The sequence below is a fragment of the Hemiscyllium ocellatum genome, chromosome 5 (assembly GCF_020745735.1).
Source record: "Hemiscyllium ocellatum isolate sHemOce1 chromosome 5, sHemOce1.pat.X.cur, whole genome shotgun sequence".
Classification (NCBI taxonomy): Eukaryota; Metazoa; Chordata; class Chondrichthyes; order Orectolobiformes; family Hemiscylliidae; genus Hemiscyllium; species Hemiscyllium ocellatum.
Window position 1 is genome coordinate 40,894,270 of NC_083405.1, and position 26,742 is coordinate 40,921,011.

At 39.5% G+C, this 26,742-nt stretch overlaps 1 protein-coding gene across 1 annotated transcript; it reads left to right on the top strand.

The window, feature by feature from the left end:
• Positions 1-1,913: 1,913 nt before the first annotated feature.
• On the top strand, positions 1,914-26,657 carry cdca7b (cell division cycle associated 7b). The gene is made up of 11 exons (XM_060825414.1): positions 1,914-2,071; positions 3,135-3,239; positions 9,532-9,654; positions 17,793-17,921; positions 19,067-19,342; positions 21,405-21,479; positions 22,309-22,494; positions 22,773-22,901; positions 23,414-23,563; positions 24,753-24,889; positions 25,963-26,657. The coding sequence occupies exons 2-11, from the start codon at positions 3,135-3,137 to the stop codon at positions 25,988-25,990; spliced, it is 1,338 nt and encodes a 445-aa protein (XP_060681397.1). The 5' UTR covers positions 1,914-2,071; the 3' UTR covers positions 25,991-26,657.
• Positions 26,658-26,742: the final 85 nt, after the last annotated feature.

Consider the following 26,742-nt stretch of genomic DNA (forward strand, 5'->3'; position numbering starts at 1 on the left):
CAGGAAGCCCACTCCCAAAACAGGAAGCCAAGTTATAGAGTTATACAGTAAGGAAACAGACCCTGCAGTCTAACTAATCAATGCCGAACAGATATCGAAAACTGAACTAACTTGCCAAAACTGAACTAACTTGCGTTTGGCCCATTTTAAACCCATTCCTGATGAAGGCCTCTTGCCCGAAATGTTGATTCTCCTGCTCCTCAAATGCTGCTGGACCTGCTGTGCTTTTCCAGCACCACTCTCGACTCTGATCTCCAGCAACTGCAGTCCTCACTTTCTCCCATTCCAAACCCTTTCCAATCATGTACCCACCCAGATGCGTTCTAATTGTTAGAAATATACCAGCCTCCACCACTCCCTCTGATAACTCATTCCAAATTCACACTACCCTCTGCATGAAGATGTTGCCCCTCATGTCCCATTTAAATCTTTCCTCGCTTATCTATAACCTATACCCTTTAGTTTTGGATTCTCCTACCCTGGGAAAAAGATCTTAACCCAAACGTGCCCCTCATGATTGTATAAACCTCGATAAAGGTCACCCCTTATCCTCCAATGCTCCAGGGAAAAAAATGCCCTAGCTTACAGGTCAAACCCTTCAACCCTGGCAACATTCTTGTAAATCTTTTCTGAACCCTTTCAAATATAACAATACTAAAAGCCGTTTCTGTGCCTTAGCCAATGCACACCCTTTAAACCCAGAGTACATCCAGTAAAGTTGAAAATGCGTTGCTGGAATGATGAAGGGCTTATGCCCGAAACGTCGAATTTCCTATTCCTTGGATGCTGCCTGACCTGCTGTGCTTTAACCAGCAACGCATTTTCAACTGTGATCTCCAGCATCTGCAGACCTCATTTTTTACATCCATTAAAGAACCGCAACACATTTTCTCAAAAACTCGGGTTTCTGCAGTCTTACTGCTAAACAAAGCTGCTCTCTAACTTAAAACTTGCCTCTTATATTAAAATTTTAATTAAGAGAAAGATGTCATTAAAACATAAAAAACAAACTCTCACTATTATAGGTTCACAAAAAAAAATCATACGTCTTAAAATTAAACACTCAGCTGATCAGGCTCTGAAATCACTGATCACTGTCAGGTACTGTGTCTAATTCAGGTAACGAAGTCTCCCAAGGTTAGCTGCGAAACTAGAGCTTTTTTCCTAGACCTCTCTCCAGAGATGTTTGTGATTTCAGTCCGGGAAAAATCCTGAAAAGTCCAGAAAAATTGGTCACTCTGGATCTGTTAGAGATATGCAAAATCATGATGGATTCTGGACAGATTCGATAGGGGGGGAGGAAAAACTTTGCGCCATTAGTGAAACAATCAAAAGAAACCGGGCGGATTCAAGCTAATTGGCAAATACAATGGAGACATTAAAGGTGAAAAAACTTTCTCAAACAGCGAGTGGTTAGACCTGAATGCACGGTGCTGAGAGTGTACAGGAGTACTTCTTTTCATTAAATTTACAGCCTTTAGCTGAGTAACGAGGATTAGACCGAGCCAGGTGGTAATATTGAAAAACAAAACTTTCCACTACACCTAACTACCAATCAAAAAGGGTGGCTCACCAACCCTCTACTTCTGCTCCTCCTCGACTAACTCACTTTCGCTCTGCTCTGCCCTCCCCTCCTTTCCTTTCTCCACTCCCCTCCCTCTCCCCTTTTCCTCTCTCTATCCTCGTCCTCTCCCTCTGTGCTGACCCACTTGAGCGGGATTCCGACTTAGCGCGCCAAAAACCAAGCGCGCTTTCCTGTATCTGGGCCACACCATTGGTGCGGTAGAGGGGAGGACAATTAGCCGACGACCGGACTAGGCAAATTGGAATTAAAAATGTGAACTCAGTCGGGGTGAAATGAATTATTAGTAGAAGCACAGCTCGAAAATTTCCATTGTTCAATGAATGGCGACAGGAGCGGCTTTATTTCTGGGAACTGTGTGTCTGTGCACCCCCTCTTCCCCACGATTGGAACATTCCCATTGTCCCGCGGGGTTCCATGCAGGCTCCGCGTTCTATCCGGGATTCCTCAGGTAGCTGCGATTGAGCAGCGGTCCCAACCAGGAGAAAGGTGAGTGTAGCAGCAGCAGCTGCTGTATCATAGCTTCCCTGACCACATCCAGATAGTGGGCTACTGCAATTGTTACCCTCACTACTGCTCCAAACTTTTTTTTTATTTTGCAGTTGTATTGTGTAAACAATCTGGGACTGAGGGGGGGGGGTTTGGCGGGAAATGTGCACGTTTCCCCTGTTGAGCTGAAGAAAGCTCTGGTTTTAAACGCTCAATTTTAAACAGTTGTTCACCGGATTAAACATACGCGCGGAAAGTGCTTAGACAGCCTTTTAAAAAGTGGTCATCATATTTTAAATATGATCAAGTTTGCTTTGAAATGCCTTTCCAACAATGCAGAAAGATGACTGCTTCTTTCCACTTGGAGAAATGTGTTTGTTTTTTTTATTATTGATTCACTTTGTCAATCTCAGGGAATTGGGGTTTGTTTTGGTCTTGCGCAGTCTGTTTCCTTGTTTATAAACACCGAAACGTTAACTTTGGTTTCTCTGCACGGCTGCAGCTAGACCCGCTGAGCTTTTCCAGCAATTTCTGTTTTAGTTTCCATGTTTATGTTGTGCTTGTAAAATCACAAGTTTTGACAACAAACCGTGTGTAACAGGATGGTGGTAATTGATTTTATCTTCTGTTTTAACACTTTTTATATTCTTCACATAATTTGCATTTTTCGTGTTTATTTTGAAACTGCTAGTTTAATCACTTTTAGTGTAACATTAGATTACTTAGTGTGGAAACAACAAGTCCGAAGCGCAACTCACCCAGACCCATTCCCCTACATTTACCCCTTCACCTAACATTACGGGGCAATTTAGCATGGCCAACTCGCCTAATCTGCACATTCTGTGGGAGGAAATCCACGCAAACACAGGGAGAATGTGCAAACTCCACACAGTCTCCTGAGGCGGGAATTGAACCCGGGTCTCTGGCGCTGTGAGGCAGCAGTGCTAACCACAATGCTGCCCACAAACATGTTACACGTAGCAGAAACTTGCACGAATTATCAAATTATTTTGAGTTCAAAGTTTTAGGAGACAGTTCATTTCCTGACTTTCCTCTTTTGCAGATGTCAAAATTGATTACAGATATCTTTAATACTCAGAGTGATGATGAAGAATTTCTGGGTTTTCCAGAGGAAGATTTTAGGAACAGAGATGGCCATCTTAATTATGTAAGCAAATAAGAAAAAAACAGTAAATTCTGCATAAATAACTTTTCAGTGTAATTACTCTTGCCAACAATTGCACAAAAGTAATGAGGCAGTAGGCTATGTTAATGTTCTGACTGCATGTTATACACTTTGTGTAAATGGTTGAGAGAATTTTTCCGTATTATGTTAAATTGGAACGATTAAATAAGTTCACCAGAACCTGCCAAGTCACAACAAACTAATCATTCTTACTTGCTGTAACCAGTAAAACTCTGCATGCTTGACATAAGTTGATACTGGGATCTTCACAAATACTTGCATATTTCTGAAGAGCCCAAGGTTGGAAATAAGGGCCTGGTAGGTGCTCAGTGTGGCTGCCAATGGTAAGTTAAAGGTCTGAAATACGAGTAACAGGCTGGAGTGGAGAAATGCAGAATTCACTGAAGATTACTTAATGATTTCAACACTGTGTTTTCTGATCCCCAGACTTCCTATTTGACAGCCCCTTTATTTAAAATCTCATTTTCAAATCCCTCTGATCGCATCCTTAATTGCTTCCCTTGCCCTACACTCCTGATTCTGTCATTAGCTGGTCCTTAGGCTGTGGAAACCTTTTCATTCCGTCTGTATTGCACTTTTTGAGAGACACTTTATAAAATGAGCCTGTGAATGAGTATTTTGGTTACCTCTTCCTAATCCTGTCTTTATGAAAGCAGCGTATTTCTGTGTTCATGATTTGGAGATGCCGGTGTTGGACTGGATTGTACAAAGTTAAAAATCACGCAACACCAGGTTATAGTCCAACAGGTTTAATTGGAAGCACACTAGCTTTCGGAGTGACTATCTCCTGATGAAGGAGCATCGCTCCGAAAGCTAGTGTGCTTCCAATTAAACCTGTTGGACTATAACCTGGTGTTGTGTGATTTTTAACTTTATCTGTGTTGGAAGTTTGTTTTAAAACCAAAATTTTGAAAATGCTCAACATGTTAGCCAGCAGCTTGGGTGAGAAAACTAGAGTTAACGTTTCAAGTCCACGACTTTCCATCAGAAATATCTCTTGATAGATGATCCTTGACTACCTCACAGAAAATACTAGGAGAAAATAGTCTGTGGAGCTTGTTGTGAAACAGCATTTGGTAATATATCTGTGGTTCACTGGAGTAATTTGCAATGTTAAAGGTGCTATGCCAATGCAGTTTGTTTATAGGACTTCTGGGGATAGAGACTGAGTGTGAAAATTTTTGCCCCTCATAATTTTGTAAACCTCTATAAGGTCACCCCTCCGCCTCTGACGCTCCAGGGAAAACAGCCCCAGCCTGATCAGCCCTTCCCTATGGTTCAAATCCTCCAACCCTGGCAACATCCTTGTAAATCTTTTCTGAAGCATTTCAAGTTTCACAACGTCTTTCTGATAGGAAGGAGACGAGAATTGCATGCAATATTCCAACAGTGGCCTAATCCCAATGTTCTGTACAGCCGTAACATGACCTCCCAACTCCTGTACTCAATACTCTGACCAATAAAGGAAAGCATACCAAACGCCGCCTTCACTATCCTATCTACCTGCAACTCCACTTTCAAGGAGCTATGAATCTGCACTCCAAGGTTTCTGTTTAGCAAAACACTTCCTAGGACCTTTATCATTACATGTATAAGTCCTGCTAAGATTTGCTTTCCCAAAATGCAGCATCTTGCATTTATCTGAATTAAACTCCATTTGCCACTTCTCAGTCTATTGACCCATCTGGTCAAGATCCTGTTGTACTTTGAGGTAACCTTCTTCGCTGTCCACTACACCTCCAATTTTGGTGTCATCTGCAAATTTACTAACTGTACCTCTTACGTTCGCATCCAAATCCTTTATGTAAATGACAAAAAGTAGAGGGCCCAGCACAGATCCTTGTACTCCACTGGTCACAGGCCTCTAGTCTGAAAAACAACCCTCTGCCACCACCACCATCTGTCTTCTGCCTTTGCGAGCTAGTTCTGTATCCAAATGGCTAGTTCTCCCTGTATTCTGAGATCTAACCTTGCTAACTAGTGTCCCATGGGGAACCTTGTTGAACGCCTTACTGAAGTCCATACACATCACATCTACTACTCTGCTCTCATCAACGCTCTTTGTTAATTCTTCAAAAATTCAACAATTTTGTGAGACATGATTTCCCGTGCACAAAGCCATGTTGACTATCCCTAATCATCCTTGCCTTTCCAAATGCATTTACATCCTGTCCCTCAGGATTTCCTCCAACAACTTGCCTACCACCGAGGTCAGGCTCACCAGTCTATAGTTCCCTGGCTTGTCCTTACCACCTTTCTTAAACAGTAGCACCACGTTAGCCAACCTCCAGTCGTCCGGCACGTTACCTGTGACTATCGATGATACAAATATCTCAGTAAGAGGCCCAGCAATCTAGCTTCCCACAGAGTTCTAAGGTACACCTGGTCAGGTCCTGGAGATCTATCCACCTTTATGCGTTTCAAGACATCCAGCCCTTCCTCCTCTGTAATCTGGATATTTTGCAAGGTGTCAGCATCTATTTCTCTACAGTCTATATCTTCCATATCCTTTTCCACAGTAAATACTGATGCAAAATACTCGTTTAGTGTTTTCCCCCATCTCCTACAGCTCCACACAAAGGCCACCTTACTAATTTTTGAGGGCCCCTATTCTCTCCCTAGTTACCCTTTTGTCCTTAATGTATTTGTAAAAACTCTTTGGATTCTCCCTAATTTTATTTGCCAAAGTTATCTCATGTCCTCTTTTGCCCTCCTGACTTCCCTCTTAAGTATACTCCTACTGCCTTTATACTCTTCTAAGGATTCATTCAATCTATCCTGTCTATACCTGACATATGCTTCCTTTTTTTTTCCTAACCAAACGCTCTATTTCTTTAGTCATCCAGCCTTTCCTTTCACCCTGACAGAAATCTACTTCCTCTGGATTCTTGTTATCTCCTTTCTGAAGGCTTCCCATTTTCTAGCCGTCCCTTTACCTGCGAACACCTGCCCCCAATCAGCTTTCGAAAGTTCTTGCCTAATACCTTCAAAGTTGGCCTTTCTCCAATTTAGAACTTAAATTTTTAAATCTGGTCTATCCTTTTCCACCATTATTTTAAATCTAATAGAATTATGTTCGCTGGCCCCAAAGTGCTCCCCCACTGACACCTCAGTCACCTGCCCAAGAGAAGGTTAAGTTTTGCATCTTCTCTAGTAGGCACATCCACATACTGATACTTGGATGAGGTTAAGTTTATGAAAGCTGGGAGGGAAGTCAGGAATTGTATCTGCTAGTAACAAAAATGAAGATGTGCTGAAGCAGGGATGGATAGGACAATGTTACAAATGCAAGCAAAAAGACTTGGATATGAGGTCATAAACTTGGCTTTTGCCGAATTGGATCACTGCGATTTATTTTAAAACGGTGGCTGGAATTGACGATGTGGGAGCAGAGTATGTTGCAGCACATGTCAGAGGCGGAGAGGTGACCTTACAGAGGTTTATAAAATCATGAGGGGCATGGATAGAATAATTGGACAAATTATTTTCCCTGGGGTGGGGGAGTCCAGAACTAGAGGACATAGCTTTAGGGTTAGAGGGGAAAGATATGAAAGAGATCTCAGGGGTAACGTTTTCACGCAGAGGGTGGTATGTGTATGGAATGAGCTGCCAGAGGAAGTGGTGGGGGCTAGTACAACTGCAACATTTAAAAGACATTTGGATGGGTATGTGAATAGGAAGGGTTTGGAGGGATGTAGACCAGGTGTTGGCAGGTGGGACTAGATTGGGTTCGGATAGCTGGTCGGCATGGACGAGTCGGACCGAGGGGTCTGTTTCTGTGCTGTACATCTCTATGACTCTATATGTGCAGTACAACAAAAATTACATTTGCTTTGAGAATAATTCGAATCCACAGACTTGTAAAGGTACAGCTATTGGAATTTCATGTCTTTGATTAAATTTGTGCAAAGTTTCATTGATTGAAAATTTCAGATCTTTTATCCAGCAATGATCTGGATTTTTCATTAGAATCATACAATCATAAAACACCTAAAACACCTTTCTCTTGCGTGCATTGGGAAAAAGTAAGTACTGTGTAGATGACTCTGGTCCTGTATCCCTGTATTTCCCCATTAAGCTTACACATCCTTGGACACTACGGGCAATTTAGCATGGCTAATTTGTAGTTTCCCAGGGGTTTGACAGGATTTTTCTCAACAAAGTTTTTGTGATAACCAGCAGGGTCCTGTGGAACTGTCTCTGTTGTCTAATTTTAGCTTGGAATTGAAGACACTTCCTTCAGGTTCTGGGAGTTTTGAGATTTACCCAGTGGAAGCTCAAATGGTTGGAATAATGTCTATGGAGTGCGGAATGTTGTGACTTCTGATGTGCATCTTGGGTTTTACACCTGATGCTTGATCTCTGAATTCCTGATTTTTGGAGGCCAGAGGATGTGGACCCATATTATAATCTGTGAATGAGAACAACAGTTAGAGATGAAAGTGAGATGGTAGAGGAATGGTAGCTGTTGAGCTACTCTAAAGAGATTGTAGAAGCAAGTGGGTTTGGATGGATTCTTCTGTAAATAATTGAAGTTGGCAGCACAGGTGGAGAGGACAGTTATATGTTCAAGGCTTTATTAATAGGAGCATAAAGGACAAGGAGGCTATCCTGAATATTTATAGAATGCTAGTTAGACTTCTGTTGGGGAATTGTTCAGTTCTGGCCAACACACAACAGGTAATGTAAATATGTTAGAGTGCAGAAGTACCTTAGAAATATAGTTCCAGGAATGAGAAACTTCAGTTATGAAGTTAGATTTTAGAAGTTGGGACTCTTTTCTTTGGCGAGGAGAAGGATAAGGGGAGATTTGATCAGTTTTCAAATTACATGGTGTGTTGGTAGAACAGACAGCGTGAAACAGTTCTTCCTTATAGAGGGGTCGAGGAATGACCGGGCACATAGATGAAGTAATTTGCAAAATAAGCAAATTCAATGAGCACCCGAGCTACAAATCCTCTCACAAACTTTGAAGCAAATTCAATGCGAGCAATAAACGTTTTCAGTGTGAGAATAGTTAGAGTCTGAACTACATAGAATGCAGTTGAGTATTGGTTCCGTTGAGGTATTTAGGAAGGCATTAGATTGTTTGAATCAAAATAAGCAGGGGAAAGGGCAGTAGGCTGACACTAAATAATAATGCTCATTTGGAGTCAGTGCAGACGTAATGGACCAATTAGCTTCCTGCCCCGTGACAAATCTGTTCCGAGAGTCTCCTTATTTAACCAATGAAATGAAAATTGTTCTTGGGATTGACAAGTACCTTATAAAAATGATGCAAAACAGCATGCCATCCATGTCTTGTACTCTTAGTATTTAGCGTAGAAGTGTTGAAATTAAGATGATAATGCAAAAGTTTAGCTTGAACGCGTTCTGGTTTAGAATTCTGAGCACTCAATAGTTAAACATCCGATGTTTTTATATTGAAATGGTTAATTTTACTGTAATCAGTGTTAACGACATGCTGGCTTATGCAGAGCTTAGTGACATATCCACTTCCTAGTTTATTGTTGTCTGTGGGCCTTGCATACTTTTGCCTCCCTGGTTTGCCACATTTCCTAATAGTGCAGCTTTTATAATCACTGCTGTGAAGTGATTTGGAATGTCCTGATGTCATGAAAGATGACGTGTAAATGTAGGCTATTTTTAAAATACAGGGGAAGCTCGATTGTCCAAAGGACACGGCCAGGCAGTATTTCATTTGGTTAATCAAATTCCAGATAACTGAATGCTGGATAACAGTTCAGCCGAGCATCGGGACTTTGCAATCTTGCTGGATAATCCGATATTTGGATAATCGAATGCTAGATAATCGAGGTTCCTCTGTGTTGTGTGGTTTTGAAGGAGGCCCAGTTGAGAAATTTCAGAGGTGAAATGTGTGTATATATTTTTCCCCTACAGTTTTTTTTTTCCGTTTCTGAGGTTTACATCTTAATGCTGAGATGCTCAAACCTCTTTATCCTTTGTAAGTTAGTTTAGTGGTTTTTGGTAGAATATTCAAACATATTAATCTTCACGAGAATGCATCACCAAGCTTTCTCAGAATCTGCAACTGCACTTTAACATCGTTTTTCTGTTCCTGCCTAGGCATTCTTTGGTAAACTAATGATTCCAGTGCAAACTCCTTGGATTTAGTTGAATAAACACTCAAAACTTGCTTGTGAAGAGGATAAAGCTGTCATCTAGATACATTTCTTTAAGTATGCCACTTTAAGGCAGTTCTGTTTGATTGTGTTTCCTTCTGTATTCACAGATACCAAAATTAATAGCCGACATCTTTGATGCACCAAGTGATGATGAGTTTTTGGGCTTTCAAGATTTTGAATGTAACACACCACATGATCATGCAGATGACAGCCTAAACCAGCATATTAATGTAAGTTAACAAAAATAATTTTTCAATTTAATTTAAATGGTTTTGCTGGAAAGTTTGCTGCACGTGTTCTGCCCATAAATTTCCAAACACTCACTCGAATGAGTGAGCTGGCTTGCACTTTACTCCATCTTACTTGAAAATGTGATTGGTAAGTGAAATAAGTGTACTTCAAGTTCATCCCTGATGTCTTCAGGTAAAGTGTTTTTAATTGTTTAAATGCAAATCAAGAACATAAATGTGAGAAACAAAACAGAAATTGCTGGAGGAATTTAGCCAGTTTGGCAGCATCTGTAGAGAGAGAGAGAGAGAGCAGAGTCAACATTTGGGATGCAGTGGCCCTTCCATCACTCTGTTCTGAAGAGGGGTCACTGGATCTGAAAAATTGACTGTGCTTTCTCCCCACAGGTGCCAGAGCTGCTGAGTTTCTTCAGCAATTTACTTTTGTTTCAGATTTCCAGCATCTGCAGTTTTTGGTTCTATAACATAATGAGAAAAATTGTGTGGATGTAGTAATTTTATGAATAGTATATTGGCATGAATACCTGATATTTTCGTTCACTTGTTTAACGTTTAGCTAATCTGTTGAATGGTTTTTTGCATTGGGAATTTTAGAAGTATTGAATGTTAACATCCTCAAGTAAGCACCTTGACAGTTTTGCTTCCCAGGAGCCAGTAGATGAGATCATTCAACCAGATGATTGTTTCCGTGTAAGAAATTGAGCCAATTTGAACTTGTAAATCATAGCAACAAGAAAAACCGGTTTCGGACAAGTTCCCAGAACATTTCGTTAGAACCTGAATAAATTTTACTCATCTGTTTTTCAAGAATGATTTTGATTCCTAATCATCATTTCCATATGATCTGTTCTACTTAAGGGTGAGGGAAAGCGTGGCACGCCGTCCTAGTGTGGTGGGTCTTGACATGTATATTTTGGACTCATTCTTATATTTGGATTCATGGAAAAAATTTGACTGTATCCATTCCTTAAAAAAGCTAAGCATACTGATTTTTCATAAAATTTGTTTGGACTTGGAGTTCAACAAATCCTTTAATTTTTCTTCACCGAGGGACTGTTGGCAGGGGTCTCTGTTGTAAATGGGTTCTGTTCTTGAGTCTGTATGCAAGTCGGAACACAACACAGGACAAATATAAAATAAATATTTGTAAGTATAGGTAACTTTTGTATTGTTAAATCTTTAAAGTTACAACCTGAATGGAATTGTGTTTTTAAGTTGGTCATTCATAACTTGGGAGGGCCCCTGTATACCTAGCACATTACTGCATCTGTGCTTTCGATGGTTATTTGTTGATAAAACTTGCTATGCGCTTGCAGCAGTTTTTGTTTTTTATGTGGTCCAATGCCACTCTGTTTACTTTTCAAACAGTTCCTTTAGATAAAAATGAGAACTGTGCAAGTTTTTGATACAGGTCACCTATCCACAATGGGCAATCCAACACTGGTTTCATTTCTGTTCTTCCATCTTAGCCTTTAAACTTTCCTCCTCTTCAAATATGTCAAATTTTTCTCTTAACTGTTTGGCACAACCATTCAAAGGAAAAAAACAATGCAACAATTCTTTCTGGAAAATTTTCATAATCTCAATTTTAATGGTAATCTATACATAATTTTTGCTTGTCTATCATTAGATCAATTAGAAATTATTTTTCTCTATTGAATTATATTTTTATAATTTTAGGAAATTACATTAGATCATTTTTCAATGTGACAGAGGTTAAAGAATTTTCCCTCTATCGTACCTCTTCCGGGTATTGCATTTGTCCTATATAGCTTTATTGTGCATTTCTGTGATGGGACACCTAAAATTATCCATTAACCCTTGTAGGAAACTTTGATTCCTTTCTGTACCCAAGCCCAAATCATTTCTGTATACAACAGAAGTTGACACAGCACTTTGTCTGGGCTACACCAGTTTTGTCTAAGCAATGTCTTTTTTTCCCCTCTGTGCCTGTTCACTGTTGGTTAACCGATGTTTTTAACCTAGGTTGTGACATTCATTTGTGCACTTGAAAACAATGCCTTCAGAAAATGTACAGGAGCTCAAAGTTAGTGTTTCCTTTTAACTGCCCAATCATTTCCAACTAGTCATAGAGATGTATGCACAGAAACAGACCCTTCAGTCCAACCCGTCCATACTGACCAGCTATCCTAAATTGATCTATTCCCATTTGCCAGCATTTAGACCATATCCCCCCAAACCTCACCCAATCATTCAAATGCCTTTTAAATGTTGTAATTATACCAGCCTCTATCACTTCCTTTGGCATTCCATACATGCACCATTCTCTGCATGAAAAAGTTGCCCCTCAGGTCCCTTTTCTATCTTTCCCCTCTCACGTTTAACCTATGACCTCTAGATTTACACCACCCCCCCCCCCACCCTGGGGAAAAAGATCTTGGTTATTCACCCCATCCATACCCCCACTAAAAGCCACTCCCTATAAATCAAACCCAGCATCCTGGCAACATCCTTTTATGCACCCTCTCAAGTTTAATAACCTCCTCCTTTAATGATGACTGACTGCCTTGATCAAACTTTGGCAATTGACATTGCCCTGAGAAATGAATTGGGGAATGACTGTTACTTGTTTTTTGAGTTGGAACAGGTACTGTGTTTAGGACATGGCTTTGTGTGTTTGCAAACATTCACTCCCTCCGCCACCAATGCTCAGTAGATGCAGTGTGTACTATCTGCAAGCTGCATTGCAGAAATTTAGCAAAGATGCTTAGGTAGCACCTTCCAAACCCATAGCCACTTTTGTCATGAATGGCAAGGACAGTAGACACATAGGAACTGCACTGGCTGTAAGTTTCCCTCCATGCTGACTTGGAAATATATTTCCATTTTTTCAGTGTCATTGGTTCAAAATCCTGGATTTTCTACAACAAGAGGGCAACTGACTCCCATCTTCTCAAGGGCAACTAGGGATGGGTAATAAATGCTGGTCCAGTTGACAATGTCTACCTCCCATGAACAAATCTTTTTTTAAAAATTACATATAGCTTTCAGTGTATGCATGTGCACCATACTAAGGAAAATTCCAAAGCCTTTTGTTCGTATATAAGGAGCAAGCCGGTAACTAGAGAAAGGGTTGGCCCACTCAAGGACAAAGGAGGAAAGGTGTGCGTGGAGTCCAAAAATGGGTGAGGTTCTTAATGAGTAGTTTGCATTGGTATTCACTGAGGAGAGAGACATGATGGATGTTGTGGTTAGAGATACATGTTTGATTACTCTAGGTCAAGTTGGCATAAGGAGGGAGGAAGTGTTGGGTATTCTAAAAGGCATTAAGACGGCCCGTCCCCAGGTCCGGATGAAATCTATCCCTGGTTATGAGGGAAGCAAGAGAGGAAGTAGCTGGGGCCTTACAGATATCTTTGTAGCATCCTTGAACATGGGGGAGGTCCTGGAGGACTGCAGAATTGCTAATGTTGTCCTCTTGTTTAAGAAGGGTGGTGGGGATAATACAGGTAATTATAGACTGCTGAGCCTGATGTCAGTGGTAGGGAAGTTGCTGAAGAAGATACTGAGGGATAGGATCTATTCCCATTTGGAAGAAAATGGCCTTATCAGTAATAGGCAACATGGTTTTGTGCAGGGAAGGTCATGTCTTAAAGCCTTGGGGAAAATTGATACACAGAGAGATCTGGGTGTTCGTGTCCATTGTACCCTAAAGGTGGTACGGCAGGTCAATATTTAATATTGGACACATGAGATTTGCTTGGATATTGTTGGTACCCTGCATGTAGATCCGCTGTTTGATATGATTGGCTAGTCTTCTGGACATAACAGCCTGAACTCCTGGCATCACAGCAGCACTGCAATTTGTATACCACATGACTTCAGTTCATAGTTTTGTGCAATAAACTGAGGATTGATCTGACCAGGTTAGCCGTAACGTTGTCTTCATCCCTTTGTCAGCATTGAGGATGGTCATACACTGATGGCATGTCGAGATTGTCATGATGTAATGGTGTAGTATCAATGTGTACGGTTTCCTTGCTTGGCACATAGGTGAATAGGCTAGCAATGTGAATTAACACGTGGACATGGCATTACTGTAGCAGTCTTGCATACAATGTAATAGTTCACACTGTATCCGTATAACTTTGTCAGCACTATCAAATCACCCAACCATTTGTCCAAGTTATGCTGTGCAGAACCTGTCCTAGGGTGTAAAGGGTCTGTAGTGTGCAAAGTGTTGAGGATTATAAGAGACAGAGTTTATGATTATTTGGAAAACCATAGTTTTGAATAGAGGTAGTCAGCATGGCTTTGTGAGGGGCTGGTCATGCCTTACAAATCCTGTTGAATTCTTTTGAGGATGTGACAAAACACAATGGAGGTAGAGCAGTGAATGTGGATTTTAGCAAGGTGTTTGGTAAGGTACCCCATGGTAGGCTTATTCAGAAAGTAAGGAGGCATGGGATACAGGGAAACCTGGCTATCTGGATACAGAATTGGCTGGTCCATAGAAGACAGAGGGTGGTGGTAGATTGAAAATATTCAGCCTGGAGCTTGGTGACTAGTGGTGTTCCGCAGGCACCGGTTCTGGCACCTCTGCTTTTTGTGATTTTTACAAATGACTTGGAGGGGGAAGTGGAAGGGTGGGTTGGTATGTTTGCTGATGACACAAAGGTTGGTGGAGTTGTAGATAGTGTGGAAGATTGACAGGATGTAGAACTGGGCTGACGGAGAGTTCAACCTGGCAAAATGTGAAGTGATTCACTTTGGAAGGTCGAATCTAAATACAGAATACAAGGTTTAAGGCAGGATTCTGGGCAGTGTGGGGGAGCAGAGGGATCTTGGAATCCATGTCCATTGATCCCTCAAAGTTATAGAGTCACACAGATGTACAACATGGAAACAGACCCTTTAGTCCACTGGGGTTGTTAAGAAGGCGTATGGTGTGTTGGCATTCATTAGCAGGGGGATTGAGTTTAAGAGACGTGAAGTTATGCTGCAGCTCTATAGAGACTTGGTTAGACAACACTTGGAATATTGTGTTCAGTTCTGGTTGCCTCAATACAGAAAAGATGTGGAAACTTTAGAAAGGGTGCAGAGAAGATTTACTAGGATGCTGCCTGGACTGGAGGGCACGTCTTATGAAAAAAGTTTGAGGAAGCTAGAGTTTTTCTCATCAGAGCAAAAGAGAGGTGACTTGATAAAGGTGTACAAGATGTTGGGAGTTAAAAATCACAACACTGGGTTATAATCCAACAGGTTTGTTTGGAAGCACTAGCTTTCGGAGCACTGCTCCTTCATCTCTGAATCACCTGATAAAAGAGCAGTGCTCCAAAAGCTAGTGCTTCCAAATAAACCTATTGGATAATGACCTGGTGTTGTGTGATTTTTAACTTTGTACACCCCAGTCCAACGCCAGCGTCTCCAAACCACAATATGTTGAGAGGCATAGATAGCGTGGATAGCTAGACACTTTCCCATGGCGGAAATGTCTTATCACAAAGGGACATAATTTTAAGGTAATTGGAGGATGGTTTAAGGGAGATGTTAGAGGTAGGTTCTTCACACAGTAGTGGGTGCGTGGAATGCGCTGCCAGCTGTGGTGGTAGAGTCAGATAAAGTAGGGATATTTAAGCAACTCCTGGATACGCACATGGACATTAGTACAATGAAGGGTATGTAGGTTAGTCTGATCTTAGAAGGCCTGCACAATATTAAGGGTCGAAGGGCCTGTACTGTGCAGTGCTGTATTGTTTCATGTTCCAAAGGAACATCACTGTCTGTACATATATGGCATGGTGAACAATGAAAATGAGCCATACCATGTGTATCACTTGAAAATTTGTTTCTATTAAGTCCAGTAAGCATTGTACTTTGTTTTTGAGTAAGGGAATCTGTACATGCTGATCAATAGGTTCAGTGGCTATGAATTTGAACCTCTGATTAAGAATAGCATGAATTTTGTGCTCTTCCATTCAATTATCAGGTTTTTTTTATGCAGTGTTATGTTGATTGGCCTTGGTCAACCCAAATGTATTCAAAATGAATTCTGATTGTATGGCATTGATCTGGGTCCCCCAATATTCATTCTAATGCAACAGCAATTCACTTACCTAGCAATAGGAGTGGGCCAATCAGCTCTCTGAGCCTGTTCTGACATCATGAGATCACTTTGATCTGTGGCCTAATTTCATATATCTACCTTTGGCCTATATCCCTTAATAGCTTTGCTTAATTCAAGTTTATCTATCTCACATTTAAAATTATCAAGTGATTCTGCATTTGTTACCATTTGGGAAATAGAGTTCTAGGCATCTACCACCCTTTGTCTGCACAAGTTCTTCCTAACATCTCTCCTGAATGCTCTTGCCCTGAATTTTAGACTATGCCTCCAAGTTTTCAAATATCCTACCAGTGGAAATAGTTTGTGTTTATTTACCCTCTTTTTGTCTCCCCACCCCCCAATTAATACCTTGGAGACTTTGGTCAGATTGGATCTTCATCTAAATTCTAGAGAAAGCAGGCCTAATTTGTATATCTGTCCTCATGACCTTACCCTTGAAGTCTAGATATCATTGATGCTTTCAAATTAGAATTCTATATTTGCTACTCTCCATGTGGCCTCTTCTACATTGGGAAGATCAAACACAAACTGGCTGAGTGCTTTGCAGAGCTGTTAGTCAGTCGGCAGGCGTGACCGTGGCTTCTGGTCGCTTCCATTTTTGATACTGCATCTTGCTCCTACATACCTTCCTGGTGCAGTCCCATATCTTTCAGTTTGTCACTTTACAGCCTTCGGGGCTCCACACAGATATCAACAACTTTAGGCGATGACCTCTGTCCCATTATCTTTTTTATTTTTTTTGTTTTTATTTTTCGGGTTGGCTTGGTATTGCTATCTTCCCTTAATGTTGCATTCAGAAGGTTTCTGTGTAACCATTTTGAGCTTATTTACAGACACGTTTTGTTTCTGTACCAAATCCGTTACCACTTTGGCTGTTGCATCGTGAAATCTTTTGGCAGTTGGGCTCACTTTATATTCCCCTTCTCTCATCTGGTGTAAAACCTTTTCTCCAGTGTGGTCAGTTTTCAGTCCAAAACATTAACATGCTTTCTTACTTCAGATAGTAACTGATTAGCTGAGCATTTCCAGTGTTTTTTTTGTTTAATTTCTACTTTGCAGTAGTTGGAGAATTTTGGCTATTGTATGGCTTTTAAGTATTTGTCTACATCTTGTCATAGATTTTTGCTACCTGACCTGATGAGTGTTTCCTTCATTTTTATATATCAGATTAACTGCTCTTTATTAATTGCTATACCTTTTTCTTGAATATGAGTGTTACTCTGGATATTTCTGAAGTCGAGAAATCCAAATATTAACATTGTCTTCTGTCCATTAGATTAATGGTCATGATATGATTCTGGGAAAGTGTGTAGTTTCAGGTGTCTGATCCCAGCATCAATCTTTCCCAAATCAAGTACAGTAAAGCTGTTTACCTGACAGTGCGATTTGGAGTCAACTGTGATGAAAGACCACGCCTGCTTCCACATTACTTTGCTCTTCCCTGGAACTTGGTTGTGTTACCCCACAGCAACTTTCTTCCTTGCCTCCCACTTAACAACCAGAATCCTTTTTTTTAAAAAAAAGAACTAGTTCAAAGTAGTGGAACTGTTGTTCTAGGCACTGAAAGCAGTTGCCTGAAATGCACCTGTAAATCAAGATAGTACACTCAGGATTGTACTGCTCTAAAACTCTTGGTGTTATTTCATTTTGGACTTTGTATTGGCTGAAACCTAATCTGAGACAGTAAATGGGCAATGTGGTTGACTCTTAGAATGCTACAGGCTAGCTGCTCTTCAGTGGTTTACACACAGCTAGCAGGTTTTCTTCTGCTGCTTCAGTGACAGCTATGAACAATCAAAGATTCTGTACAAGGTTGGTGACTTCTTGACCCTCCTTACGTGTTCCAAAAAGTGCTCCTAATCCAAATTGTTTTGGTTTTCAGCACTGGTTGAAAACTGAGGTTGAGGGCCTTATTAAAGTTTCATAGTTGGTGTTTACAGTTGCAGCTGTCCTTCCGACACATTGATTAGCTTAAATAACTTTTAATAATTTGGATTTGTTGCTAAGTTCTTCATTGTATTTTGATTCTCAGAATTTCCAGTCCAAATTTATTACAGAAGAGCTTATTGAGATTTTCACGGTGGATAGATGGTCGACTGATTATGTTTTTGAAGGTTTCCCTGAACATATTCATGAACCTGATGACAAAGAGGATTTAAGGGTAAGAAATGCAATAAAGCCTAAAATAACATCTAGTTGCTTTGTGTACTTGTGGACCCCATCTTAGAACTTCTCTCAGAATTATCATTGTTAAAATACTCATGCTTGGGATTTTTGCATTAAATCCTTTCTGAAGGGCAGGCATTGATCTGGTAGAAATAACTAGTATCAGGGAAATATAGTAGCTGGTCATGCAATGTCCTTAGCAAATGCAGAATTAATAAATCCTGTTAGCAAGTCAAATGGGAGTAGTTTTGAACCACTACCCTCCTGTTTTCCAGTGTAAATGTGGATATGGCAAGTTGAAAATTAGAAACCAAATCTGTCACCCAGAACCTATCTGTTGCAATCTATTCAGGTGAATTAGTTGGCCAGTAGTTCTGAAATAGGTAGGAGCAAACTGGAACCCATTTGATTTGATTTATTATTGTCACATGTACTGAGATACAGTGGAAAGTATTGCTTTGTGTGCTAACCAGGCAAATCACACCACATGTAAGTACATCAAGATAATAAAACAGAGTGCAGAATATTGTGCACAGGGAAATATCAGCTGTGTTCAAATCATATGGCCCTGTTTGTAACTTTGAGTACATTCCTATTACCATTCCCCTCGTGATCACAATCGCTTTGACTTGGTGCTGCTGGATTTTCACCCATTCCATTTGCTGACCTCACTCATGACAAAAAGACCTGGCTCCATTAAGCCAGCTGCAGGACACCACTTTGTGCCTGTTTGAAATGAAATTCTGATTCACTTTTTTTTTAAGATTCTAATTCTGGATTTTTGTTTTCAAAAGTACTGTATTGGCTAGCATGACAGACAGAAACTACCATAAAAGTAACTTGACATATCATGTCCATTCACAATTGGGTTGTTATACACCACATTCTGTTCACAAAATCATTACAAATGGCAAAGTAAAGACTTCTGTGGGGCTGTTTTCAAACGCACTTCCAAAAAAAACTTGATTTCCCCCATTGTCACAGCTTCCTTCTAAGACATAAGGAAATATATTATTGGTTATTGAATTTATCTTTGAGCTTTAGATGTTAAGTGTTCACTAATAAATGCACATAACTACCTGGTCAGACAGAACACACTAATTGTTCGTTTTTTTTGTAATAAATTGATGTTTCTTGCAGTCTGAGAGTTTGGAAATGGAGGATGAAGATGAGGGTTTCACTGAATATGATGATGATGAATCGTCCATAGAGAGTGAGATGGAGACAATGCCAAAGAAAGGGCATTTTGGACTGCGTGTGGCATTTAAGTTCCCTACAAGACGGCCAGTGAAAAGAAAGCAGCGAGACATCCAGGAATCTGAGGAGTCTGAATCAGATGATGACTCGGCACCTGGAAAGAAAAACTCTAATGTATTGCTAAAGAGGGCCATGAACATCAAAGAAAATAAAGAAATGGTGAAGTATCTACGACAACTCTCATTGTCTTTGCAATTAATGGGAGGGTAATGTGCTGTTTTATTTTGAGATTACACATCTGAAATGGCTTAAAGTATGTTGTCATTGTTTGCCGTAAAGCTCTACCTGTGTGGCTTTTTTTAAGATTAAAGAAATGACATGAAAATTATAAAACCACACAGCTTGCTGTTGTGTTAATGCAAGAATCTTACTTGCTTTGAAATTTAATTTGTCTCAGACATGTATAAGTAGAATGTTACCTATTTACCCGCAGTAGAAAGTATTATTTGAGATAAAGAAGTAACACAAAAGGCATCTGAGTGTTTTCCAAGTTAGTTGACAAATCCTGACAATATTTCATTCCTCGGTTGTCTACAACATGACACTTTAGAAAGATGATCCAAAGGTTGAAAAATGTCAGTTTAGATTGTTCTCTTTTGCAGTTATCAGTAGTTTTTTTCAGGGAGAATGCTTTCTTGTTTTAGTTGTCTTGGAGTGGCCCAGACAATAATCCACCTTCAGAGTCCCTCAAGTCACTCTACTTGAGTTATTCCATCAGCCAGGTCCCTCTTGGTCTTCTCATGACTAATACTTCAGTTAATCCCAGAATGAGGTCAAAGAAATTCTGATCTCGAAGTTCACCCCCTAGTTGTTACTTGGACAATGGTGATCATGTTTATTGTAAATATTCCCTTCGTGTATTGGTCAAAATTCCCTTGGCATCAACTTAATTTGTAAGCTTTGATGGTTTTCTATTTTATAGCAGGTGTGCGGTTGTAAAGAGCTGTATCATAGAGTCATGCAGCACGGAAACAGACCCATTAGTTCAACCAACCCATGCCGAGCATATTCCCAAACTATATTACTCCCACCTGCCTTCTGGCCCATTTCCCTCCAATCCTTTCCTATTCACATGCAGAGCAACTTCGATTATCCAAATATTGGGTTATCCAGCAAGGTCCCAATGCTTGGCTAAACTGTGTTATCCAGCATTTGATTATCTGGAATTCGATTAACCGAACAAAATGCTCCCTGCCTGTGTCCTTCAGATAATCGAAGTTCCTCTGAACTTATCCTTAAATGCTGTAATTGTGCCCACATCCACCATTTTCTCTGGCAGTTCATTCTGCACACGATCCATCTTTTGTGTAAAAAAAAAATTGCCCATGCCTTATTTAAATCTCTCTCCTCATCTTTAAAAAATGTTTTAATGTAAAGGATGATATGAGACGTACTAAGCTTTTGAAACCCTTCAACAGATGTAGTGGGTGTATTAAATCAGTGAAATAGTAATACTATTTTGCATTAAAGCACATGGATGTTAACAGTGAGACTTAGTAAGCCTGTCCAATGTTCGTGATCTTCAATCCAAACATCTTTATTTTCACTTTATGGATTTAAACTATTTCTAAATATATTTCAAATCCATGCTTCCTTTTTTGAATGCTTTTTAGCAGTTTGGATTTCTCACCCTTCTGTTCTTTAAAAGAAGCAACAATCTTTAACATGACTAGTTGTACATACAGTTGAGGAGTGTGGTGCTGGAAAAGCACAGCAGGTCAGGCCACATCCGAGGAGCAGGAGAATTGACATTTTGGGCAAAAGCCCTTTGACCTGATGAAGTCTGCAGTCCTCCCCATCGCCTAGGTGTACATACATTCTAGCTTTGTTTATAAGTGAATTCTGTTGATCGTCTTCTCAGTGTTGTATGTCACCAGAATTCAATGAGTGAAATTTGAGCTGAACGTGTCACCTTTATATTTTTCTGTGTGGACATCTTGTATGCTGGCTGTTTAAAAAGCTGTCGTTTAAAAATAACTGGTGCATTAAGAATGTAATTGTATAAATCTTGGCACGTGAGAGGTTGTTAATGGTGCTCTCACTACACTTGGAAGAACTATGAATGGGGAATACACCATAATGACTGCTGATCACACTCTTGTTCTTTGTGACTTTAGCCTCTTTATGTGGTAACACTCAGCCTTTCATGTTCTGAAAAAGTGTGCTTTTAATATTTTTGTTCTTGTCACACTGAATTAAATCTGTTAATTTTTTTTTTAAGCTTGCTAAACTCATGGCAGAATTAAAAACAATGCCTGGACTCTTTCCAGTGAAAGTGTGTACTACTTCATCACCAGTAAGTTCTGCTTAATTTCTGTATAATTTCAAGATAATTATCTGCTTTCTTGACAAAGTTGCATGTTAAAATTTGACCACAGTTGGTCAGTGATCGCAAGTATTCAAAATTTTATAAGCCTTGTAAAATTTAACTGTCAAGTTAGAAAGAAAGAAATTCAGTGCATTAGAAGTGTTTCCTTTTGTAAGAAGATCACATACAGATTTAGTACATAGGATCCCTATAGTGTGGAAACAGGCCATTCGGCCCATTGAGTCCACACTGATCCTCTTAAGAGTACCCCGCCTGACCATCTCATTTCTTGTGGCTAGCCTGTGTGTCCCTAGATGCTGGACAATTTAGCATGGTCAATCCACCTTCCCCGCACATCTTTGGAATTTGGGAGGAAACAGGAGCACCTGGAAAAAAACCCACGCGAGACAGGTGGGAGAATGTGCAAAGTTATCCGAGGGTGGAATCAAACCCAGGGTCCTGGTACTGTGAGGCAACAGTGCTAACCACTGAGCCGCCCATCTGACCTGTTGTAATATTAACAATGTCTGTGACAACAGGATTGGCCAATTAAAATGTCAGAATGTAAGTAGCTGTGTGACGAGTGAAACTTTGTAGCATATCACCAGATGCTGAGTAGCAGCACCCCCCTCCTCAGTTGAAATGTACAAATGCTATCACCCAGTGGCCCTGTTATAAGTGGTAAAGGGTGCGTTATAGATTGTTTCAACAGCTTTTTGTTGTATATTAGAATAGAAAGCAAGGCTTAACTTTGTTAAGTACAAATATTTGTATTTGTGTTAATCCATATTTAAATGCTGCATCTTGTACTTTCCAGAAACAAAAACGAACTCCAAAGAGAACATTTTCTGAAGGCAAGGTTGAGCGCCGTGTTAATCCAAGCAGAAGTGCGCGTCCCCCTGAAGGTTTCTCTGTAGAAAAATTTGCAATTTCTCCAACCAAACTTATGAGTCAAGTGAAAAAATTCCACTTGAGAACTGATCTCACAAATCGTTTTGTTGAGGTGACTAAAGTGTTTGAAATGAGTTTTTATTATGTGTTGCGTAGAATTGTACCATACGGCAGAGTTAATTATGGCACAATTCTCTCCTGTCTAAGCTTGTCCTGATGTGATTAGCTGCAACAAAACCATGTGGTGGCTGCATGATAACTACATGCTTTATGTGTAATTTTTATGCGTGTATAATCAATACTTGTAATATTTGTCAAACTTTGTTTCTAACATTAGTTGTTCATGTGAATATTTGATGCAAATTTTGAAATATTGATGGATTTTAACAGGATGGAAGTCTGACCAAGAGGAGGCGAAGATCTTCAAAAGGCACGCCAAGACCTGTTGATGATATCACCGAAGAGGATTTGGAAAATGTTGCCATTACGGTTAAAGATAAAATTTATGATCGTTGTTTGGTAATTCATATATTTTAGCATACTCTTGATCCTCAGTATTTTGATAAATATTTTAGAGCAATTCATGACCATTTTATAACTAAAATGTTTCTTAGTTGTTTGATAAATCAATAATTTAGTTATGAGATTTGATGTAACTTTGGCTGCATTGCTGGAAATTCTGTGAATGTAGAATAGTAGCACTTGTTCATCAATTACTGGTTAACAATTATAGTTATTATAACTATAATAAACTCCGGCTATTTTTACAGGTTTGACTGTAAATGTTTCCAGAAAAGTTTTAATTTTTTCTTGACATATAGGTAATGCTTTGAGTATGCATGAAAATATACAGCAGATTAATATAATCTGTACCTTTTTGCTCTGGACACAATAACTGATTTATGGTAGCTACCTCTGGAAAATAACTTGTTGATTTCTGTCACTTAATGCTCAATTATAGTCTATCACTGAGGCGTTTCTCCACTGGTGTCATGCTGACAGGAAATAAGTTCACTCCTCTCTGCTTGTAGGGCAGCACTTGCCATCAGTGCCGGCAGAAAACAATCGATACAAAAACAGTATGCCGTAATCAAGATTGCTATGGTGTGAGGGGACAATTCTGTGGGCCTTGTCTGCGTAATCGATATGGTGAAAATGTGAGATCAGCCCTTCTAAACCCTGTAAGTTAATAATTATTTGAAGGTATTGCACAGTTTCATTAATCTATTGGAGTTGACGCTAGACAGGTTTAATTAGCGTAATTTTTAAAAATGGGGATGCTGTTGAGGAGGATGTATTTTCCAATGGAATTTATGATTTTTTTTATCCACTTCAAATGCATGAACTATACTGTTTCATTTTGCACCAGCTGAAAAGCAGTCTCTTCAAGAATCGTGAAACAAATTGCATTGCTGCTAAGCAGTGGTTATAGTGTACTTTTATTGCCCTGTGAGAAAATTGATCGGGTCAGAGGGTCCAAGTGTTCGTTCTATTAGACATTGACCCTGCCTGAGCTGAATCTAGCAAAACCTACATAAGTCTGAAATTATTTTAGAATGCAGGTCAGAAGTCAACAATAACATGGCGGGTATTTTTAAACTCTTCAGTGGTCAGGGATCTTACAAATCTGCTTCCTGTCAGGTACAGTCCCACTGAGAATGGCCCAGACTGAATTGGTAACCAAATAGGCTGGCATTTCTGTTGGTGTTGAAGGAGTGATAAAATTTCTGTGCTTTACAAAGATAGGAATTCTAAACCGGGGAGTTACTGCATCACAAGCTCTTGCTGGTACCTGATTGCTGCTTGACCAGTCATGGTAAGGTAAAAGTTACCATAGCCCTAGTGCACCTTAGCATTGCACTGTTACTTGAGAGACAACTGGTGGTGATTTAACCAGTGAGGGGAGAGGTTGGGAAGGAGAGTCTGTCATGGTAATCTCAGCTGACGCAGGAATTGAACCCATGCTGTTGGTGTTGCTCTGTATCACATAACAGTCATCCAGCCAACTGAGTAAGAGGACCTACCTGAAGGTTTTAGTTACATTTGTTGCTGGGATCTCTGAGAAGAAGCCTACTTGGTTTTCAGTGTTCTCCCTTGTCAGAGGGAGTCAATGACGGGGATATGATTTTTCAGGGTTTTGGGTATAGAGCTGCTGGCCCTTTCCCTAGTAAATGGAATTCACACATACAAATTGAGGGACTTTTTCTCCCCTCTCAACCTGGCTGAGGCTACTAACAGAGATCCCAGAAGGTACAATATGTTGACCTCTTCCAACCAAAGGCTTTTCAGCCCCAGAAGCTGTTGACAGTTTGCAGTGTATTGTTTGTGTGTTTCATCACATTTTGTCTGTTTTTCCTTTGCTTTCTGTAGGATTGGGTATGTCCCCCTTGCAGAGGTATCTGTAACTGTAGCTTCTGTCGTCGTCGGGATGGACGCTGTGCCACTGGCATTCTTGTTCATTTGGCAAAATTTTATGGATATGACAATGTTCAAGCCTATTTGGAAAGGTATGGAGTTAATGTATTTTTGAAAACTAAATATTTTACTTAGCTGACAGTAATATCATGGAGATTTTCCGTGATAATTTCAGTCATTTGAATATTTGTTTTTGTTTGAAACTGATCAAAGTGCATTCTGTTGAAATTTGAGTGCATATTGGGTGATTTCTAAGCCATTTATTTAAGTCCATTCAGAATTCTGATGTAAACATTCTGACTAATGAATTTCTAAAAGGCCACAGGATTTCTGGTCTGCTTTACAAGCCGCTGTTGTACATTACTGTGTTTGATTTTGCTGATGGTTCACTGATCTGCTGCAAGTTTAATGTGAGCTCCAGAAAAATGTCGTCAAACAGTTGGGATGGCCCACTGGGGCTTGCAATGAAATTGAGGACATGGAAAGAACCATTTTAAAATTCCAGTGAAAAGTTCCACTTTTCCATTGAGGCTTTTACAACCTTACAAGTGGTCAGTGTTCATATGAACCTAGATGGTCACTCTTGGCAAAGGTTTTATAAACCATGATGAATCACGTCAAAGTAAAATGCAAACTTCTGCAGTAAATGGGTGGTAGGAAGAGAATGGGGAGAGGAGATTGATTGTTCCTTTGTCACTCTGGATACGAAGAACATTCTGGTTCTAAGTGGACAATATACAAATTGAATTATAGATCTTGCAGATCAATACAATTCATGATGATATACTTCGATTTAATTCTAAAAGAAAAATTCTGGTCTATTGGTGTATGGTAGGATATTATTTCATAGCCACATTTGAGTAGTAATCAAGGCTATATTGCATTCTAGCAGGAGTAAATTAGGACAGCATCATGCTGAATGGATCTTTTGTATCTCTTAAGTTAGTAATCCCAGCAGAAGTCCTATAATCATGTCACTTTTCTGCTAGCTCAATCAGTTACAGAATGATCTGTTAGTGTTACTTTACAAAATTGTTAATTATGTGATTACTTAGTCTCATGTACAATATTCTTGCTGTTATCAGACTTGGAATGTTGAAGTAACTTGCATAAAGGACTCAAATTAATGACTGTTTGTGACAGCTTTCTATCACTTTTCTTTTAGCTTACAGAAGCAACTAACTGAAGATTGAGGGAGCAACTAGTTTCTGTAAACGCATGAAAGAAAAAGCTTGCAGCTGTTTTTAGTAAATTGACTTTATTTTTTTTATGAAACCTGTATAAAAAGCACACTTTATTTTAATATTACAACTACTGGTAATTTACCAGAATTTGAAAATAATTAGCAGAAATAGTGTAAATGCCATCTGAAGAATTTGAATTGTAGAGTTTTTTTGAAGCTTTGTAATAGTTTTGACAAGTTTCTTGTTTTCAGGTGTTTGTACAAATCCTGTGTTTAAGAATCTATCATATGAATAGATAATTATTGCAATGTCAGGGACCATGGATGATTGCAAGTATTTGTTTTATTGATATTCAAAAATAATGTTTTGTTTACATGACTACATGAACAAAGAGATGTAGTGCTATTGTGTATTAGCCTATAGCAGTGCAGATGCAACACTATCTCATGTTGCATGCAACATAAATCCGAAGATGGGTCAAGCAAACTGGAAATTGTGTTGATGAATGGCTTTACATGTAATTTTTGGTAATTCTTCATTACAGTTAAATCTTGAATCCTTTGGAAGCGTTAGTGTTTTTATTTTAAAATGCAGCATGGAAGTTGGGATTTGCATTTTATGCAAGAAAATGACAATGTGTATAATCTTTTACTTTGATTAAAAATATTCAAATAAATCTATGCTTATCTCATTGAATTTTACAATCCATTTAAACTCTTAGACATACACTATCACTGTAGATCTACTTTTTAATAGTTAAG

What these genes read in the sequence shown, in the direction of transcription:
- cdca7b (XM_060825414.1), top strand. Translation starts at nt 3,135, where the DNA reads ATGTCAAAATTGATTACAGATATCTTTAATACTCAGAGTGATGATGAA. An exon ending in TGTGTACTACTTCATCACCA is followed by an intron (nt 21,480 to 22,308) that starts GTAAGTTCTGCT and finishes TGTACTTTCCAG; the next exon opens with AAACAAAAACGAACTCCAAA. An exon ending in TCACAAATCGTTTTGTTGAG is followed by an intron (nt 22,495 to 22,772) that starts GTGACTAAAGTG and finishes GGATTTTAACAG; the next exon opens with GATGGAAGTCTGACCAAGAG.